Raw genomic sequence first — 18688 nt, 5'->3', positions numbered from 1 at the left:
GCTTGCGTCTCCACCACTTCCCCAACAGCGGCCTCTACCGGCTGCCGTAGCCCGCCGCTCCTGTGGCTCGTGCGATGGAGCTTTAGGTAGCTCCTGCGATCGCCTGAAGATAACCGCACTTCCTTCGGACTAGCGGCCCGCGCGGGGAACGCTGCATTGCTGGGAGTTTCAGGAGGGGGCTCCGCCGTCGTTCCCTGCCGCGGCGCCGGGCCCAGCGGAGAGGCAGGACTCAGGCGCCTCTAAGGACGCGCATGGCTGGCCGTTGAGCGGTGAGGACCTGAGATTCGAACGGACGCAGCGGGCCAATCCGAGGCGGCGCCGGGGCCGAGCGCTGTGTTTGAGACGCGTCGGGAGGCGGGGATGGGGCTGTGAAGGGTCGGAGACGGGATGCCCAGGGGGGCGGTGTGAGCAGGTCGGGATGGTGGCGAGGGGGTGAGAGGCCGGCCGAGGCGCGGCTGGGGCCGGAGCAGAGGGGGACGCGAGGCTCGGCGGAGCCGGGATGACGGGGCGCGGCCGCGCCGTGGTGCGCCTGGCGGTGCTGCAGCAGCTGCGGGCCGCGTATGGGATCAAGGTGAAGAGTGGGAGCTGCCGAGGGGCGGCGGGGAAGCAGCCCGGAGCGGCGGCCGTCGAGGTAAGGGGGTGCTGCGCTAGGGGCTGTGGCCGGGGGGCAGCCGCCTGCGAGCCTGGGGACACCCTGGGCAGCAGCTGGGGCCCTGAGATGTTGGTTACCAGTCTTGTACCCCAATTAGGATTATCATCTGGCTGGTATTTCACCCACCTGGCTGGGTTTTTTTAACGGTTTTGCTAGTTGCCAGAAAAATAATGTAATTGGTCAGGTTTTCTTTTATGTAGGTCTAAAGATGTGCCTCACCATCACAATACACTGGGATATCTAACATTAAAAGTTTTGGGGTCCAGCTAAACATGCTGCAGTGTTCCCACTTCTGCAGTTTAAGCAGTAACAGATCAAAACTGTTGAATATACAGCAGCTGTCTGCCCACCAACAGGAGAGCACATCACTCATGTGTCTGAGCGAGGGTTTGGGTCATGTGGGGGCGAAGAAAGGTGGGAGGTATATTAAATAATGAAAGATCAGGGCAATGGTGCCAGTGATCCTATTACATCTCCTGGGGAGGGGAGCTCACATCAGAACCTCCACATTCAGTGGCAGCTGGCGAAATGAAACGACTACAAAGACTCAAAAATGTGCTGATAAAACAACTCTGTTGTTGTGATGTTATCAAGCTTATCTATATATGTTATCTCACTAGCTACTATAAGTGGTTGTTGAAGGTGCGCTTGCCTCAGGATTGGGGTTATGGTAGGCTTGCTTTGTGGGGGAAGGGAAGTGCTGGGTGTTTTGGATTTCAGAAGTGATAACCCTAACCATTCTTGGTACTGTATAAACAGGGCTGTAGTGGCGAAACAGAGAGTGATTATGTGCTACAAGGTGTAAACTGGTCACTCACTGAAGGTGTCAGGAAAAACTTTTCTAAGGCTTGCATCTGGAGAGGTACAATAAGTGGGTTTTCCCATTCCCTGAGCTGGTTACTGCAGCAGTCAGTCAGTTTGATTTGGTAAAGTGATGGGTGTGTAAATGCTGATATTCCCTCCTGGGACCTCTGCATATGGCAAGGCAGAAAGACCTTGAAAAAGGAACTGCACTCTTAAATTAGTGCTTGCTTCCACAGTATTTAACATTTTCTCTGTGATGCCAAGTGTGCCAAAGGTGCTGTTGTATATTGCCAATTTGGTAAGCACTTTTTATATTTTAAGTGCTTTATCATCTCTGATTCTAAATGAAATTTTCTGCCATTTGTCTCATCTAATCCGAGTACATAGCTGCTGTACAATTACCCATCACTGTGTTTCTTTTCCAATTATTTGTTTCTCTGTACTCTAGCATTGAGAGGCTTTTCTTTGCATAATGACTGTTCAGTTTCTTAATATTAAAAACAGTAAATGTTCTTGCACTTTGAGTACACTTCAGTATAACCTGAAAGTGAACTTTAAAGTGTTTGGGCTGAGTTCTAATGTAGTTTATTGTTATTGACTCTTCAGAAGTACATTCTCAGGATATTCTATTATTCGGTACCAAATGCTAGTCTCCAGTATCTAAAATATAAATTGTAACTTTCATGTTAATAATCAGAAATAAATTTACTCTAAAAATTAGGTTTCAGAGTACCAGCCGTGTTAGTCTGTATTTACAAAAAGAAAAGGCGTACTTGTGGCACCTTAGAGACTAACACATTTATTTGAGCATAAGCTTTTGTGAGCTACAGCTCACTTCATCGGATGCATCCAGTGGAAAATACAATGGGGAGATTTATATACACAGAGAACATGAAACAATGGGTGTTACCATACACACTGTAAGGAAAGTGATCACTTAAGATAAGCTAATACCAGCAAGGAGGAGGGGGGGGCGGAGGAGAAGAAGAAAAACCTTTTGTAGTGATAATCAAGGTGGGCCATTTCCAGCAGCTGACAAGAAGGTCTGAGGAACAGTGGGGGGGAGGGGAATAAACATGGAGAAATAAGAAAAGGAGTACTTGTGGCACCTTAGAGACTAACCAATTTATTTGAGCATGAGCTTTCGTGAGCTACAGCTCACTTCATCGGATGCATACTGTGGAAAGGATTTTGATTTTTTTGTTTTACAAGGAGCACAGGTTTGAAAAGGAAATTTTTTTTTTTCCTTTGGGCTGCTGGTAAGCAGGTTTCCAAGTAGTTGGAGGTTTTTTGCTTTGGTTTGGGCCTAGAGCAGAGACCAGGGAATTGTCTTTTTCTGTAGGCTGACAATCACTATCGGAGAATAGGTATTCTATTCCAGCACAGCAATTTTTGTTTGTTTATTTATTGTTTATTGTTTATTATTTATTGTTGTTTATTTTGTTTGTTTATTTCTAAACCTTGGGTGTAAAGTTAGTTAAAAACAGAGAGGTTAGAATGACAAAATCCACAGCTCGACAAAAGCTGGAATTAGCCAGATTTCAGGCTGCGGAAAAACAAAGGGAACATGAAAGACAGATAGAACTCATGCGGCTGAAAATGGAAGCAAGGGACAAAGAAATGGAAGCAAGGGCCAAAGAACTCGAGGAGAAGGAAAAAGACAGGAAGCATGTGGAGGAGGTGGAGAAGATAAAGGCTCAGCGGAATATCCCAACAAACCCTAGCAATCCTTCTCCAAGTACCACTTCCCATCCCAGAAAGTTCCCCACCTACAAGGCAGGTGATGATACTGAGGCCTTCTTAGAAAACTTCGAAAGGGCCTGCCTTGGGTACAGCATCTCTACCGACCAATACATGGTAGAGCTGAGGCCACAGCTCAGTGGACCCTTAGCTGAGGTGGCAGCTGAAATGCCTAAAGAACACATGAACAAGTATGAACTGTTTAAATCCAAGGTGAGAGTCAGAATGGGGATAACACCCGAGCATTCTCGTCGGAGGTTCAGAGCCCTAAGGTGGAAACCAGACGTGTCATTTACCCGACATGCCTACCACGTTGTGAAACATTGGGATGCCTGGATATCAGGAGCAAGTGGTGAGTCTCCAGTAAATTTGCCCTTCCTAATGCAAATGGAACAATTCTTAGAAGGGGTTCCTGAGGAAATAGAAAGATACATCCTAGATGGGAAGCCCAAAACTGTAATCGAGGCAGGAGAGATTGGAGCCAGATGGGTGGAGGTGGCAGAGAAGAAGAAAACTAGTCGCAGTTGGAGTGGAGACCAGAAGGGACAACCCCAGACCACACGCTATTACCGGGGGCCGCCCAAAGCCCCACCTACCTCCCAAAGAACCCTCCAGACCCCTTATTGTCCCACCACCCCGTTCTCCAGCAACCCACCTCGCCCCAGTGACCCATCAGCTGGACGATGTTTTAAATGTAACGAGCTGGGGCATGTAAAGGCCAACTGCCCCAAGAACCCCGATAGATTACAGTTCATTGCACCGGAATCACACCAGAGGTCCGCAGGCCCAGATACCTCCCAGATACCCTTGGAGCGGAGGGAAACTGTGAGAGTGGGCGGGAAGAAGGTCACCGCGTGGAGGGACACCGGAGCACAAGTATCAGCTATCCATGCTTCCTTAGTGGACCCCAATTTAATCAATCCAGAGATCCAAGTGACGATTCAACCCTTCAAGTCCAACTCTTTCAATTTGCCTACAGCCAAGTTGCCTGTCCTGTACAAGGGCTGGTCAGGAACGTGGACTTTTGCAGTCTGTGATGATTATCCCATCCCCATGCTGTTGGGGGAAGACTTGGCCAATCATGTGAAGCAGGCCAAGAGGGTGGGAACAGTCACCTGCAACCAGGCTAAACAAGCAGTGAGGCCTACCTCTGTTCCGGAAACTTCTATCAGGACCCGGTCAGAGGTAATGGACCCGGACCCCAGGCCAATGTCTGCAACAGCAGTAGTGGATCCAGTCCCAGAGACCCAGACGGAACCAGTCCCAGAACCGGAACCAGCGGAACAACCAGCACCAGACCATTTGCCAACACTGAATCCAGTACTTGCAACCTCAACACCAGAGGGCCCCACCAAACCTGAACCGGCAGCAGCCGATAACCCTACACAAGAGGCTCAGCCAGAGCCTGAACCCCAACATAGTGTCCCAGCGGAGAGCGGTTCACAGTCAACGGAAACAGCCCCATCCCCTACATCGCTTCCAGAGGGACCAAGCATAGGTCCACAATCCAATGAGGAACTGATGTCTCCAGCATCAAGGGAACAGTTCAAGACCAAACAGGAAGCAGATGAAAGCCTCCAGAGAGCTTGGACGGCGGCACGGAGCAACCCACCACCTCTCAGCTCTTCAAATCGATCCGGGTTTGTTGTAGAAAGAGGACTTTTATACAAGGAAACTCTTTCTGGTGGACACCAGGAAGGCTGGCATCCTCGGAGACAGTTGGTAGTTCCAACTAAATACCGGGCCAAACTCTTGAGCTTAGCCCATGATCACCCTAGTGGCCATGCTGGGGTGAACAGGACCAAAGACTGTTTGGGGGGGGGTCATTCCACTGGGAGGGAATGGGCAAGGATGTTTCTACCTATGTCCGGTCTTGTGGGGTGTGCCAAAGAGTGGGAAAACCCCAAGACCAGGTCAAAGCCCCTTTCCAGCCACTCCCCATCATTGAAGTTCCATTTCAGCGAGTAGCTGTGGATATTCTGGGTCCTTTTCCGAAAAAGACACCCAGAGGAAAGCAGTACATACTGACTTTCATGGATTTTGCCACCCGATGGCCGGAAGCAGTAGCTCTAAGCAACACCAGGGCTAAAAGTGTGTGCCAGGCACCAGCAGACATTTTTGCCAGGGTAGGTTGGCCCTCCGACATCCTCACAGATGTAGGGACTAATTTCCTGGCAGGATCTATGGAAAACCTTTGGGAAGCTCATGGGGTAAATCACTTGGTTGCCACTCCTTACCACCATCAAACAAATGGCATGGTGGAGAAGTTTAATGGAACTTTGGGGGCCATGATACGTAAATTCGTAAATGAGCACTCCAGTGATTGGGACCTAGTGTTGCAGCAGTTGCTCTTTGCCTACAGAGCTGTACCACACCCCAGTTTAGGGTTTTCCCCATTTGAACTTGTATATGGCCGTGAGGTTAAGGGGCCATTGCTGTTGGTGAAGCAGCAATGGGAGTGATTTACACCTTCTCCAGGAACTAACATTCTGGACTTTGTAACCAACCTACAAAACACCCTCCGAACCTCTTTAGCCCTTGCTAGAGAAAACTTACAGGATGCTCAAAAAGAACAAAAAGCCTGGTATGATAAACATGCCAGAGAGCGTTCCTTCAAAGTAGGAGACCAGGTCATGGTCTTAAAGGCGCTCCAGGCCCATAAAATGGAAGCATCGTGGGAAGGGCCATTCACAGTCCAGGAGCGCCTGGAAGCTGTTACTTATCTCATAGCATTCCCCACCTCCAACCGAAAGCCTAAGGTGTACCATATTAATTCTCTAAAGCCCTTTTATTCCAGAGAATTAAAGGTTTGTCAGTTTATAGCCCAGGGAGGAGATGACGCTGAGTGGCCCGAAGGTGTCTACTACGAAGGGAAAAGTGCTGGGGGTTTGGAAGAAGTGAACCTCTCCATGACCCTTGGGCGTATGCAGCGACAGCAGATCCAGGAGCTGTGCACTAGCTACGCGCCAACGTTCTCAGCCATCCCAGGACTGACTGAACGGGCATACCACTCCATTGACACAGTTAATGCTCGCCCAGTTAGAGTCCAACCTTACCAGGTGTCTCCTCAAGCTAAAACTGCTATAGAACAGGAGATCCAGGATATGTTACAGATGGGTGTAATCCGCCCCTCTGAAAGTGCATGGGCATCTCCAGTGGTTCTAGTTCCCAAACCAGATGGGGAAATACGTTTTTGCGTGGACTACCGTAAGCTAAATGCTGTAACTCGCCCAGACAACTATCCAATGCCACGCACCGATGAACTATTAGAGAAACTGGGACAGGCCTAGTTCATCTCTACCTTGGACTTAACCAAGGGGTACTGGCGGGTACCGCTAGATGAATCTGCCAAGGAAAGGTCAGCCTTCACCACACATCTCAGGCTGTATGAATTTAATGTACTCCCTTTCGGGCTGCGAAATGCTCCCGCCACCTTCCAGAGACTTGTAGATGGTCTCCTAGTGGAATTAGGAGAATATGCAGTCGCCTACCTTGACGATGTGGCCATATTTTCGGATTCCTGGGCAGAACACCTGGAACATCTATAAAAAGTCCTTGAGCGCATAAGGGAGGCAGGACTAACTGTTAAGGCTAAGAAATGTCAAATAGGCCTAAACAGAGTGACTTACCTTGGACACCAGGTGGGTCAAGGAACTATCAACCCCCTACAGGCCAAAGTGGATGCTATCCAAAAGTGGCCTGTCCCAGAGTCAAAGAAACAGGTTCAATCCTTCTTAGGCTTGGCCGGTTATTACAGACGATTTGTACCGCACTACAGCCAAATCACCGCCCCACTGACAGACCTAACGAAAAAGAAACAGCCAAATGCTGTTCAGTGGACTGAAAAGTGTCAGAAGGCCTTTAACAAGCTTAAAGCGACACTCATGTCTGACCCTGTACTAAGGGCCCCAGACTTTGACAAACCGTTCCTAGTAACCACAGATGCGTCCGAGTGTGGTGTGGGAGCAGTTTTAATGCAGAAAGGACCTGATCAAGAATTCCACCCTGTAGTGTTTCTCAGCAAAAAACTGTCTGAGAGGGAAAGCAACTGGTCAGTCACTGAAAAAGAATGTTACGCCATTGTCTACGCTCTGGAAAAGCTACACCCATGTGTTTGGGGACGGCGTTTCCACCTGCAAACCGACCATGCTGCACTGAAGGGGCTTCACACCGTCAAAGAAAATAGCAAAAAACTTCTTCGGTGGAGTTTAGCTCTCCAAGATTTTGATTTCGACATCCAACACATCTCAGGAGCTTCTAGCAAAGTGGCTGATGCACTCTTCCGTGAAAGTTTCCCAAAATCAACTGGTTAAAATCGTCCTTGAGATGTGGAAAATATTGTTAGTCTTCATGTACTTGGTAGTATATTTAGAGATACATGTGTCTTATTAACTCTGTTTTCCTAGAGCTCCAGGAAGAAATCCGAGCCAGTGTTTCACCCTAGCTGAGATTTGAGGGGCGTGTCATAAATATAAAGGGAAGGGTAAACCCCTTTAAAATCCCTCCTGGCCAGAGAAAAAAATCCTCTCACCTGTAAAGGATTAAGAAGCTAAAGGTAACCTCACTGGCACCTGACCAAAATGACCAATGAGGAGACAAGATACTTTCAAAAGCTGGGAGGAGGGAGAGAAACAAAGGGTCTGGTCTGTCTGTCTATATGCTGGTCTTTACCGGGGATAGACCAGGAATGGAGTCTTAGAACTTTTAGTAAGTAATCTAGCTAGGTATGCGTTAGATTATGATTTCTTTAAATGGCTGAGAAAAGAATTGTGCTGAACAGAATAACTATTTCTGTCTGTGTATCTTTTTATAACTTAAGGTTTTGCCTATGGTATGCATCCGATGAAGTGAGCTGTAGCTCACGAAAGCTCATGCTCAAATAAATTGGTTAGTCTCTAAGGTGCCACAAGTACTCCTTTTCTTTTTGCGAATACAGACTAACACGGCTGTTACTCTGAAACATGGAGAAATAGTTTTACTTTGTGTAATGACCCATGCACTCCCAGTCTCTATTCAAGCTTAAGTTAATTGTATCCAGTTTGCAATTAATTCCAATTCAGCAGTCTCTCGTTGGAGTCTGTTTTTGAAGTCTTTTTGTTCTAATATTGCAACTTTTAGGTCTGTAATCGAGTGACCAGAGAGATTGAAGTGTTCTCCGACTCGTTTATGAATGTTATAATTCTTGATATCTGATTTGTGTCCATTTATTCTTTTATGTAGAGACTGTCCAGTTTGACCAATGTACGTGGCAGAGGGGCATTGCTGGCACATATCACATTGGTAGATGTGCAGGTGAACGAGCCTCTGATAGTGTGGCTGATGTGATTAGGCCCTATGATGGTGTCTCCTGAATAGATGTGTGGACACAGTTGGCAACGGGCTTTGTTGCAAGGAGAGGTTCCTGGGTTAGTGGTTCTGTTGTGTGGTATGTGGTTGCTGGTAAGTATTTGCTTCAGGTTGGGGGGCTGTCTGTAAGCAAGGACTGGCCTGTCTCCCAAGATCTGTGAGAGTGATGGGTCGTCCTTCAGTATAGGTTGTAGATTCTTGATGATGGGTTGGAGAGGTTTTAGTTGGGGGCTGAAGGTGACGGCTAGTGGCGTTCTGTTATTTTCTTTGTTGGGCCTGTCCTGTAGTAGGTGACTTCTGGGTACTCTTCTGGCTCTGTCAATCTGTTTCTTCACTTCAACAGGTGGGTATTGTAGTTGTAAGAATGCTTGATAGAGATCTTGTACGTGTTTGTCTCTGTCTGAGGGGTTGGAGCAAATGCGGTTGTATCGTAGAGCTTGGCTGAAGACAATGGATCGTGTGGTGTGATCTGGGTGAAAGCTGGAGGCATTTAGGTAGGAATAGCGGTCAGTAGGTTTCCGGTATAGGGTGGTGTTTATGTGACCAGTGTTAATAAGCAATGTAGTGTCAAGAAATTGAATCTCTTGTGTGGACTGGTCCAGGCTGAGGTTGATGGTGGGATGGAAATTGTTGAAATCATGGTGGAATTCCTCAAGGGCTTCTTTTCCATGGATCCAGATGATGATGATGTCATCAATGTAGCGTAAGTAGAGTAGGGGCATTAGGGGACAAGAGCTGAGGAAGCGTTGTTCTAAGTCAGCCATAAAAATGTTGGCATACTGTGGGGCTATGCGGGTACCCATAGCAATGCCGCTGGTTTGAAGGTATACATTGTCTCCAAATGTGAAATAGTTATGGGTGAGGACAAAGGCACAAAGTTCAGCCACCAGGTTAGCCGTGACATTATCGGGGACACTGTTCCTGACGGCTTGTAGTCCGTCTTTGTGTGGAATGTTGGTGTAGAGGGCTTCTACATCCATAGTGGCTAGGATGGTGTTTTCAGGAAGATCACCAATGGATTGTAGTTTCCTCAGGAAGTCAGTGGTGTCTCGAAGATAGCTGGGAATGCTGGTAGCGTAGGGCCGGAGGACGGAGTCTACATAGCCAGACAATCCTGCTGTCAGGGTTCCAATGCCTGAGATGATGGGGCATTCAGGATTTCCAGGTTTATGGATCTTGGGTAGCAGATAGAATATCCCAGGTCGGCGTTCCAGGGGTGTGTCTGTGCGGATTTGTTCTTCTGCTTTTTCAGGGATTTTCTTGAGCAGATGGTGTAGTTTCTTTTGGTAACTCTCAGTGGGATCAGAGGGTAATGGCTTGTAGAAAGTTGTGCTGGAGAGCTGCCTAGCAGCGTCTTGTTCATATTCCGACCTAGTCATGATGACGACAGCACCTCCTTTGTCAGCCTTTTTGATTATGATGTCAGAGTTGTTTCTGAGGCTGTGTATGACATCGTGTTCTGCACAGCTGAGGTTATGGGGCAAGTGGTGCTGCTTTTCCACAATTTCAGCCCATGGACGTCGGCGGAAGTATTCTATGTAGAAGTCCAGTCTGTTGTTTCCACCTTCAGGAGGAGTCCACCCAGAATCCTTACAACAATATTACAACAAAAAGACTTTGAAAACAGACTCCAACGAGAGACTGCTGAATTGGAATTAATTTGCAAACTGGATACAATTAACTTAGGCTTGAACAGAGACTGGGAGTGCATGGGTCATGACACAAAGTAAAACTATTCCCCCCCCCAACCCCCCCACCCCGAGGGGGTGTCAGCTGCTGGAAATGGCCCACCTTGATTATCACTACAAAAGGTTTTCTCCCCTCCCCCCTGCTCTCCTGCTGGTATTAGCTCATCTTAAGTGATCACTCTCCTTACAGTGTGTATGGTAACACCCATTGTTTCATGTTCTCTGTGTATATAAATGTCCCCACTGTATATTCCACTGAATGCATACGATGAAGTGAGCTGTAGCTCACGAAAGCTTATGCTCAGATAAATTTGTTAGTCTCTAGGGTGCCACAAGTCCTCCTTTTCTTTTTTCTAGAAATCTAGATACTCTGAATATATTTTAAAAGAAAACAATTCCTTTCTTTCAATATTTAGGTCAGCATAAAGATATAATGCAGGTAACACTATAAGGTGTCGGCTTGTGCGGGGCTAAGGAAGTCAAAGCACAGTGTTCTGTGATTACTTAAATGCCTGTTAAATATAGTTAAGGCCCTACCAAATTCGTGGCCATGAAAAACACGTCACAGATGGTGAAATCTGGTCTCCTCCGTGAAATCTGGTCTTTTGTGTGCTTTTACCTGAAACTATACAGATTTCACGGGGGAGAGACCAGGGTTTCTCAAACTGGGGGGTCCTGATCCAAAAGGAATTTTTGGGGGGGGTCACAAAGTTATTTTAGGGTAGTTGCAGTATTGCCACCCTTACTTCGGCACTGCCTTCAGAGCTTGGAGGCCGGAGAGTGGCGGCTGTTGGCCGGGCGCCCAGCTCTGAAGGCAGCGCCCCGCCAGCAGTAGTGCAGAAAGGGTGGCAGTACTATACCATGCCATTCTTACTGCTGCGCTGCTGGTGGCCGTGTCTCTGTCTTCAGAGCTGGGCTCCTGGCCAGCAGCTGCTGTTCTCCAGCTGCCCAACTCTGAAGGCAGCGCCAACGCCAGCAGCAGCAGCACAAAAGTAAGGGTAGCAGAACTGTGACACCCCCCCCACACACATAACTCAGGACCCCTACAATTACAGCACCATGAAATTTCAGATTTAAATAGTTGAAATCATGAAATTTACTATTTTAAAAATTCTATGACCATGAAATTGACCAAAATGGACTGTGAATTTGGTAGGGCCCTAACTATATTTAATTAGAAAGCATGAAAGGGACCCAAATCCTGGGCCTTGCTGAGGTGACTTTGTGCTGCTGATGCAGCGTGAAGCTGAGTATTTCCCTGACATTTGCTTTGTGCCAGCCTTGCTTGCCTTGCTCCACAAGCACCTTGATGGGAATTGGAACACAATAAGCACAGCTGATCCCTGGTCAGTGTGAGTTAGAATAGCCTTGTTCTGGGTTGGTTTGGCTTGGCTCCCTGGGGAGTGGAGGGAAGTGGTGTCCTGAGTGGTTTCTTGGTGCCAAAAGGATTTCCTCCTCCACCCTGTAGGCTGTACAGTCCCACCTATGTCTCAGGCAAGGAGGCCTGGATAAGCCTCTTGGGAGAAACCCACAGCACAGCTGCCTCTCTTTTCCCAGAAGGGTGCTGTTAAGCGACAGTCCACATACTTGGCCTACTGCCTCCACACCAAAGGCTGGCTTCTTTTCCAAACACTGCTGTCCTTAGAGAGAAACTGACCAGGATTAGGAGTTTAATCTATATTTTTGAAAGTGCAATATATAAAATATATTTATAATCCATTAAACTGGTGCACAAATTGTTTTAGAATTGTTTTCACTTGCCCCATAGATTGTGCCAAAACTGCTTTTATTTTAAAGCTACTTTAAATATTACACGAGTGCTTATAATTAATCTCATTATGGGAACCTAGAGCCTTGCCACTGAGCCACAAGCAGTAGAGACCTATCATTGTTTTGTGAATGCAAATGATAAATATGTTAGGGTGTTCCATTACAGGATTGAGGTTGATCATCCCTCAATGGCAATGACTATCTTGGGTAAAAATGGCTGCTTTTTAACTGCAATTAAAATATGCATTGTAAGAAGAACCCAGTCTGTTTGGAAAATGACTTTAGATGCTACATCAGCCCCTTAGTATACCTGTTTCAGAGTAACAGCTGTGTTAGTCTGTATTCGCAAAAAGAAAAGGAGTACTTGTGGCACCTTAGAGACTAACCAATTTATTTGAGCATAAGCTTTCGTGAGCTACAGATCGCATCCGATGAAGTGAGCTGTAGCTCACGAAAGCTTATGCTCAAATAAATTGGTTAGTCTCTAAGGTGCCACAAGTACTCCTTTTCTTTTTAGTATACCTGCTAACTTTCGTGGTTTCACACAGGACATGGGGAAGCTGACTGTAGATAAAGTGGTATAAAATGGGCAAAATAAGCAAACTTGGAAAATAGGGAGTATTTTAATCTTTGTTATGGTAATTTTCATGTTATCTGAAATTTATTTACTGTTTACTATTTATTTACAAGAAGGATCTTTTTAAAGGTGGCAGTGTCCCTTTTACAATTAGTATGACATCAATTCTTATCCAAAAGTTTTGGCTTTCTCTTCAATTCTTGTATTGTGCTCTACATATTTGTCTATATTTCTGCAGTATTACCCTGGTAAAATTTTCATAGCTGCTTGAGCAACATTAATTGAGTTTTGCATTTTAGGGCAAAGTCTTTGGAATATCGCTTCATTCATTACCTCAGTCAGTTGTACCAGAGTATGGAAGTATTCCAAGGTAAGTAAAGATTGTGTGTTTTAAACTGGAATCATACTTACTTTGGGGCTGTCTACATTACTGGATGCTTTAATTTTGAGTGGCATATTTTTCTCTTCCTCCAACAAAAAATATTTTTCAAAATAGAGAGGAATTCCACAATTGCTTTTCTGGGACTGGTCAGTCTTCTCAGGGGAAGGGAATTCTTTCTTGGAAAGAGAGGTTGGAAAACAGACAGGAACCCATAAGGTTGTCACTCACTTGCATTCGCTTTCAGTTTCTCACTGTGATTGGAGAAAGTAAACATTTTCTAAAATGCTATTTTCTGTGACATTATTTGTCACAGGAAAATTGAACTGTGCAAAGATATAAAACATACTGTGACTTTCTTTCCTCAGCTTTCTTGTTGATGCTTGCAAATATTTAGAAGAGCATGTTCACACTGAAGGACTCTTCAGGAAATCTGGATCTTTTGTTCGTTTAAAAACATTAAAGGTATGTATGTATTTATTTATTAAGAGTGATTGTACTGGACTTGAGCTACATTTCACTTAAGTGTCTATATGTCTAACTTTCTGATTCTCTTTAGAAGCAGTCATGTTTTGTGCTGGAAGTAGTTTGATAAGCTTTCTAATCACTAGTCACTGGACCCCCTTCACCTCCCTGCAGAAGACAAACTTCAGTCCTTTGTGTATAGTTACTGAAACAACCAAAAAACTGTTTTTTCAGCTTTCTGGAGTGTGTGAGGAAAGGCATGAGATTAAACAAAAAAAGTTTGTTTTTAGATGTCATGGGAACTTAAACTTGGTAGCTTTCTCCCACAGCAAGGTAGGCTGGGGAGAAACTATAAATCCAGAAATAATAAATAAAAGTAGCTCTGACTATGATTCATCACCAGGTATTATGCTTATATGAAAAAACTGGAGAATTAAAACTGGGACAATCTGAGATAAAACACAGTATCTTGTCTGCTGTGTGGCTAGGGGATTAGGGCATGTAACTCCTTGTGTATGATAAGTAGGGCCCTACCAAATTCAGGGTCCATTTTGGTCAATTTTATGGCCATAGAAATTTTAAAAAAATCATAAATTTCATGATTTCAGCTATTTAAATCTGAAATTTCACGGTGTTGTAATTATAGGGGTCCTGACCCAGAAAGGGTGGGTGGGTGTGTGGGTGGTGGTGGGGGGAGTGTTTTCTAAGGTTATTGTAGGGGGTGTTGCTTTCCTGCTACCCTTACTTCTGCACTGTTGCTGACGGTGGCGCTGCCTTCAGAGCTGAGCAGCTGGAGAGTGGCGGCTGCTGGCTGGGAGCCCAGCTCTGAAGGCAGCGCTGCCACCAGCAGCAGTGCAGAAGGATGGCATGGTATGGTATTGCCACCCTTACTTCTGCACTGCATTTGTCGGGATGCTGCCTTCCGAGCTGGGCACCTGTCCAGGAGCCTCCGCTCTCCAGCCACCCAGCTCTAAAGGCAGTGCAGAAGTAAGGGTGGCAATACTGCGACTCCTCTAAAATAGCCTTGCCACTCCCCACCCCGCAACTCCCTTTTGGGTCAGGACTCCCAATTTGAGAAATGCTGGTCTTTCCATGGCTGTGAATTTGGTAGGGCTCTAATGATAAGACTACAAACTGGTAAAGATAAGACATCTAATAAATCGCTTTTGAAGGCTTCAACTTACGCTAGTTATGAACCATTTCAGAATCAACTCGATCAAGGTGAAAACTGCTTACCTGCAGCACTGCCATGTGACATTGCAGGGCTTCTTAAACAGTTCTTTAGAGAGTTACCAGAGCCGATCCTTCCAACTGATCTGCAGGAAGCTCTTTTCAAGGCTCAGCACCTAGAAAATGAGGAGAAGAACACTGCCACAATACTGCTTTCCTGTCTTGTGGCTGACAGAACAATAGATACTTTGCGATACTTTTTCAACTTTCTCAGAAATGTGTCCCTAAGGTAAGTAGAGAAATATAGGTGTGGTACTTGTAACCAACTCTGAGAATTCCTATAATATGTCTTAAAAACAGAGAAGTGCTGTAACTTTCTCTGCTCAGTATTAGGACTATAAATATTCTTAATGACATTCATTTACCGGTAATAATGTAAGCATTACGTAATCTCCTGACTTTTTGGGGTGTATGTCATAGGGTAGTCCTATTTCACTTTTCTGGCTGCCATATTTCCATCTCTTCTTTTCCAAAAGAGCAACTAATATGGGATTACCCCCATCTGGATGATCCTCTTACTCTTGTGAAAACTGATCAGCTGTGGAAACTGTTAAGCTAAATAGCATGTATAAGCCATGTGGTGTAAGTGTCTTGAATATGCCCTTAAATCTTAGTGTGTCTCTTCCACTTCAACTAAAAATTTGCGTTAGCCTGTTTTCTCTATCCCAACTGCTTATGTTCTGATCAACAGAGAATGTAAAGACAAAACTGATACTTGCAAGCTCTTATCTTTTCTTTCTTTTTAATAAGATCCAATGAGAACAAAATGGATAGCAGTAATCTGGCAGTGATTTTTGCCCCAAACCTCTTGCATTCAAGTGATAATGAAAAGATGTCCATTAACACAGAAAAAAAGCTTCGTTTGCAGGCTGCTGTTGTGCAAACACTTATTGATCATGCAGCAGATATTGGTAAGATGACAACTGAATAACGTGTTGAAATGACTATGCATTTATTTATATTAAATACAAATATGTTTATATAACCATAGTTTCCATTTTTTTTAAACTCTATAAACACATAATTCAGGACGTGTACCAGAATTTATCCTGGAAAAAATACCTGCTATGTTAGGTATTGATGCTCTTGATTCTACTCCTTCACTGAAAGGCTATGAAGAAAGTGAATCTCCTAGTCAGTGTAAGAGAAGGAGAAGACGAAGTGTTGGGGGTGAGTACCTATACTGAAAATTTGACTGACTACAGTTCAATGAGTAAATATAAAAATAGACTCAACTGAGTCTTTAGGACCATGTAGAAAACTAAATCCATGTATCTCAGGAGGATCCCCTTCTCCCTAAGCACCACAGACTGCTGTATCAACTGGCTGTGAAGTTTGCTACGCTCAGGTTGAAAATGGTGAAGTTTTCCAACTTCGTGAAACCTGTTATAAGCATCTTAACATTTCATAATTATTGATGTAAAAACTACTAGGTTGTGCAGTCATGCCATAACATTTCTTTTGCATGTCCTCTTCATTCTGACCAAAAAGGTTATTTTCTTTCAGGCTGTGTGTGGCAGGATAATGTTTTATCTTTAGCCTCTGGAGACCTGGTTTCAAATCCTATTTTGAGTCGCAAATGAAAATAGTTTTGAGGTGTCTTCAGTGAGTGATTTGTTCACATAAAATGACCACACAACCTCTGACACAGTTGGCATTTTTGTTCAAGAGAGGGCCAGGACTGGAATAACACTGGTGTTGTAAATTGGAACACACATGCTCTGGCAGAGCACTGTTCTGAGAAAAACCTTATTCATGTTAAACCTGGCTTTATAGCTGGCCTGTGATTTTTAGTTGCTTGCTTTCATGAGCACTAAAGTCACAAAATTTAGATGCACAGGATCTTTCTCTCCGACTATATATTTTATAAAGCTATCAAACTTGACAGAATATGTTGGCTATGAGATACTTATTGTCCCATGTGTTGCTCATGTGAGGTGTTCATGTAGCTTGCAAAATGAATACATGGTACGGGATCTACAAACCTAGACAATCGCAGTCATTGTCTAGGTTAGATTTGATTGCTTAGAGAAATTGATCATAGAATCATAGAATATAAGGGTTGGAAGGGACCCCGGAAGGTCATCTAGTCCAACCCCCTGCTCAAAGCAGGACCAATTCCCAGTTAAATCATCCCAGCCAGGGCTTTGTCAAGCCTGACCTTAAAAACCTCTAAGGAAGGAGATTCTACCACCTCCCTAGGTAACGCATTCCAGTGTTTCACCACCCTCATAGTGAAAAAGTTTTTCCTAATATCCAATCTAAACCTCCCCCACTGTAACTTGAGACCATTACTCCTCGTTCTGTCATCTGAAACCATTGAGAACAGTCTAGAGCCATCCTCTTTGGAACCCCCTTTCAGGTAGTTGAAAACAGCTATCAAATCCCCCCTCATTCTTCTCTTCTGCAGGCTAAACAATCCCAGCTCCCTCAGCCTCTCCTCATAACTCATATGTTCCAGACCCCTAATCATTTTTGTTGCCCTTCGCTGGACTCTCTCCAATTTATCCACATCCTTCTTGAAGTGTGGGGCCCAAAACTGGACACAGTACTCCAGATGAGGCCTCACCAATGTCGAATAGAGGGGAACGATCACGTCCCTCGATCTGCTCGCTATGCCCCTACTTATACATCCCAAAATGCCATTGGCCTTCTTGGCAACAAGGGCACACTGCTGACTCATATCCAGCTTCTCGTCCACTGTCACCCCTAGGTCCTTTTCCGCAGAACTGCTGCCTAGCCATTCGGTCATAATTTAGTTCATGAAAGCCTATCGAATATTAAAATAGGAATAGGTAGGTTTAGGTACTCCTGGCAATAAAAAACTCCTTAAACCAGTATCATATGACTTCTCTACTCTAAAAATGCCTACTGGATTCTAAATTGACACATTGCACTTACTGCAGACTGTCTGTATTTTGTTGCCCATTTTAACCAGCACATATGTAAAGAATTTAACTCTTTCCGAAACTTCGCTGATCACTTTTTAAAAATTAATCTTCTAATCAGCATATTGGCCTCAATCTATTACATTACTTGGAAGATCTGAAACAATGATGAGAATGGACTAGTAGTCCTTTCCATTCAACAAATTAACCTAAATTGATTTAAGCACTCATAAATATTGGACCAATTTTAATCACATTGATTTCTAAGCCAGTCTAGTTAAATCAGTCTGCAAACTATTTGAAGATGCACTGATACCTCTGAAATGCTCCCCAATTAAACCTGTTGATAAAGTCATTTGCGTGGGAAGGATCTACTAGTCCTTTTCCATGCATAGGGGTAGAATTTTATTATTTCCAAAAAATCCTTGATAGATGGCTGTTAATTATTAGGGTAGATGGTGTTAATAATAATCATGGTTATGTGTGTGTTTGTGTGTATATATTTTTTTTATACACACACACACACACACACACTTTATATATTAGTGCTGTCCATTAATCACAGTTAACTCACGCAATTAACTTAAAAAAATTAATCATGATTAATTGCCGTTTTAATTGCATTGTTAAACAATAGAATACCAATTTATTAAATTTCAGTATTTTTGGATGTTTTTCTACATGTTCAAATATATTGATTTCAGTTACAGCACAGAATACAAAGTATACACTGCTCACTTTATATTTTTGATTACAAATACTTACACTGTAAAAATGATAAACAAAAACTATTTTTCAATTCACCTCAGTCAAGAACTGTAGTGCAATCTCTTTTTCACGAAAGTACAACTTACAAATGTAGATTTTTGTTGTTGTTGTTATGTAATTGCACTCAAAAACAAAACAATGCAAAACTTTAGAGCCTACAAGTCCACTCAATCCTAGTTCTTGTTCAGCCAGTTGTTAACACAGACAAATTTGTTTACATTTACAGGAGATAATGCTGCCCATATTTTCCTTTTAAAAATGTTTTAAAACATCAAGGAGACTACTCTAATTTCTTTGTCGTCGATGTGCCCCTTTCACATAAAATAATACCTCTTTTAAAAAATAGAGCAAGACAAGTCAATATTAAAGCTTGATTGCTTG

General features: G+C 44.2%; 1 protein-coding gene across 2 annotated transcripts in view; it reads left to right on the top strand.

Moving 5' to 3' along the window:
• Window positions 1–430: 430 nt before the first annotated feature.
• LOC125639184 (neuroendocrine protein 7B2) overlaps window positions 431–18688 on the top strand; it is an 85355-nt gene continuing 67097 nt past the window's right edge. The window contains exons 1-6 of one of the 2 annotated variants that reach the window (XM_048855823.2): window positions 431–631; window positions 12877–12947; window positions 13325–13421; window positions 14627–14880; window positions 15402–15562; window positions 15681–15821. In XM_048855823.2, the coding sequence (XP_048711780.2) occupies window positions 500–631; window positions 12877–12947; window positions 13325–13421; window positions 14627–14880; window positions 15402–15562; window positions 15681–15821 (856 nt within the window). In that variant the 5' untranslated portion in view covers window positions 431–499. The remainder of the gene's footprint in view (window positions 632–12876; window positions 12948–13324; window positions 13422–14626; window positions 14881–15401; window positions 15563–15680; window positions 15822–18688) is intronic. The other variant, XM_048855824.2, reaches the window with a different exon arrangement.

The sequence above is a fragment of the Caretta caretta genome, chromosome 6 (assembly GCF_965140235.1).
Source record: "Caretta caretta isolate rCarCar2 chromosome 6, rCarCar1.hap1, whole genome shotgun sequence".
NCBI lineage: Eukaryota > Metazoa > Chordata > Testudines > Cheloniidae > Caretta > Caretta caretta.
This window is presented reverse-complemented; position numbering and strand designations above follow the sequence as displayed.